Source organism: Urtica dioica, chromosome 5 (genome assembly GCF_054948205.1).
Source record: "Urtica dioica subsp. dioica isolate 48M chromosome 5, U.dioica_male_clone48M_v1_H2, whole genome shotgun sequence".
Lineage (NCBI taxonomy): Eukaryota > Viridiplantae > Streptophyta > Magnoliopsida > Rosales > Urticaceae > Urtica > Urtica dioica.
The window spans coordinates 27,999,332-28,001,115 of record NC_142760.1 but is presented as its reverse complement, the minus strand read 5'-3'; the positions used below and the strand labels follow the sequence as shown (position 1 = coordinate 28,001,115).

At 47.0% G+C, this 1,784-nt stretch overlaps 1 protein-coding gene across 1 annotated transcript; it reads left to right on the top strand.

The window, feature by feature from the left end:
• Nucleotides 1-425: 425 nt before the first annotated feature.
• LOC149397723 (uncharacterized) lies at nt 426-1,429 on the top strand. Its single transcript, XM_089614323.1, has 2 exons — nt 426-740; nt 782-1,429. The coding sequence occupies exons 1-2, from the start codon at nt 426-428 to the stop codon at nt 1,427-1,429; spliced, it is 963 nt and encodes a 320-aa protein (XP_089470449.1).
• The last annotated feature ends 355 nt before the right edge of the window (nt 1,430-1,784 follow it).

The following is a 1,784-nucleotide window of genomic DNA, read 5'->3' as shown; positions in this document are numbered from 1 at the left end:
TGGTGGGTTCTCCTCCTTAAAGAGTTTGACCTCGAGATCAGACACAAGAAGGGAACAGAGAACCTCGTCGCTAATCATCTCTCCCACCTTGAAGATCTCAGCCACATCCCCGAACGAAGCATGTCAATCGACGACAACTTCAGAGATGAGAAGGTGATGGTTATGCAAGTGATCAACTTGCCTTTATACGCTGACTACATCAACTACATCACATCCAACCTTCTACCACCGGAGCTCACCTACCATCAACGAAAGAAGTTTGTCTCCGACGTTTGGCGATACTATTGGGAGGAGTCGATCCTGTACCGACAATGCGCCGATTTTTGTGGTCAGACGTTGCGTACCCGAAGACAAGATGCTCTCTGTACTCCGCCACTTTCATTCCCTACAGTGGCGGAGGACACTTCGAGCCTAACAGAATGGCGATGAAAGTCCTCCAAAGCGGCTTCTACTGGCCAACTCTCTTCAAGGAATGCCGTACTTTTGTCGAGGCGTGCGATTTACTGTCAACGGATGAGCAACATGTCAAATCGGAATGGGATGCCACTAATAAACATCATGGATATAGAGCCGTTCGATGTGTCAAGGATCGATTTCATGGGATCATTCTCATCCGCCTACGAAAACAAGTACATCTTTCTCCAACCAACGATGGAAAGGTGGTGCTCCGCTTCCTCAAGAACAACATTTTCACGTGCCATGGCACACCGAGAGTGATTATGAGTGATGGAGGCTCTGACGTTTGCAATCGGCAATTCGAAGCCCTTCTTAGAAAGTATAGTGTTACGCACCGGGGAGAGCATTGGCGTATCACCCGCAATCCAACGGGCAAGCCGAGGTGTCTAACTGCGTAGTGAGAAAGATCCTAGAGAAGACGAGAGGCTCGCTCAAAGATTGGGCCCACAAGTTTGACGATGCACTATGGGCGTATATGACAGCCTTTAAGACTCCGATAGTCATGTCTCCGTACCGGCTCGTTTATGGCAAGGCGTGCCATCTCTCGGTCGAGCTTGAGTACAAGGCCATGTGGGCGATGAAGAAGCTCAACTTCGACCACCAAGCCGCGGGGCAGCAAAGACTCCTTCAACTAAACGAGCTCGACAAATTCTGCCTCGGTGCCTACGAGAATGCAAAGATCTATAAAGAAAAAATGAAGGTGTGGCACAACAAGCACATCGTGCCGAAGGAAATCCGACCGGGCCAACAAGTGCTTCTCTTCAACTCCAGGCCCAAGCTTTTTCGAGGAAATCTCAAATCACGATGGTCCGGACCATTCAAAGTCAAGCAAGCATTCCCGTCGGGCTGGTTCAAACTCGAGACCAATAGCGGAGCCATGCTCTCGGTAAATGGGCAACGAATCAAGGCATACCATGGCGGACTCTATGAGAGGGAAAAGACTGTTGCCTACCTCGACCTCATCGCACAATAACTCGGTACCCCGTCAAGATATCTTACGTTAACTATAGTGCTTCTCAAGAGGCAACCCATGATTCTTCTTTCATCGTCATTTTAATTTTATTTCCTTAAGTTTTCAAATAAATAAAAAATAATAAAAAAATTAATTTTCAGTTTTTTTGTTTTACTTAGTAGATTTAGTTAAAAAAAAAAAAAGGGGGGGGGGGGGAGGGCATGTGCGGCATGCAAAAGTTCATGAGCGCTGCACATCTGCCTAGAAAAAGTCCCGCGCGGCGAACAAACATTTCTGTACAGCGCACAGGACTCCGACAAAGTCTTTAATACCGATTTTGGGTTGAAAATTTCAAAATTAAAAAAAAAACCTCTCT

What these genes read in the sequence shown, in the direction of transcription:
- LOC149397723 (XM_089614323.1), top strand. Translation starts at nt 426, where the DNA reads ATGAAAGTCCTCCAAAGCGGCTTCTACTGGCCAACTCTCTTCAAGGAA. An exon ending in TGAGTGATGGAGGCTCTGAC is followed by an intron (nt 741 to 781) that starts GTTTGCAATCGG and finishes TAGAAAGTATAG; the next exon opens with TGTTACGCACCGGGGAGAGC.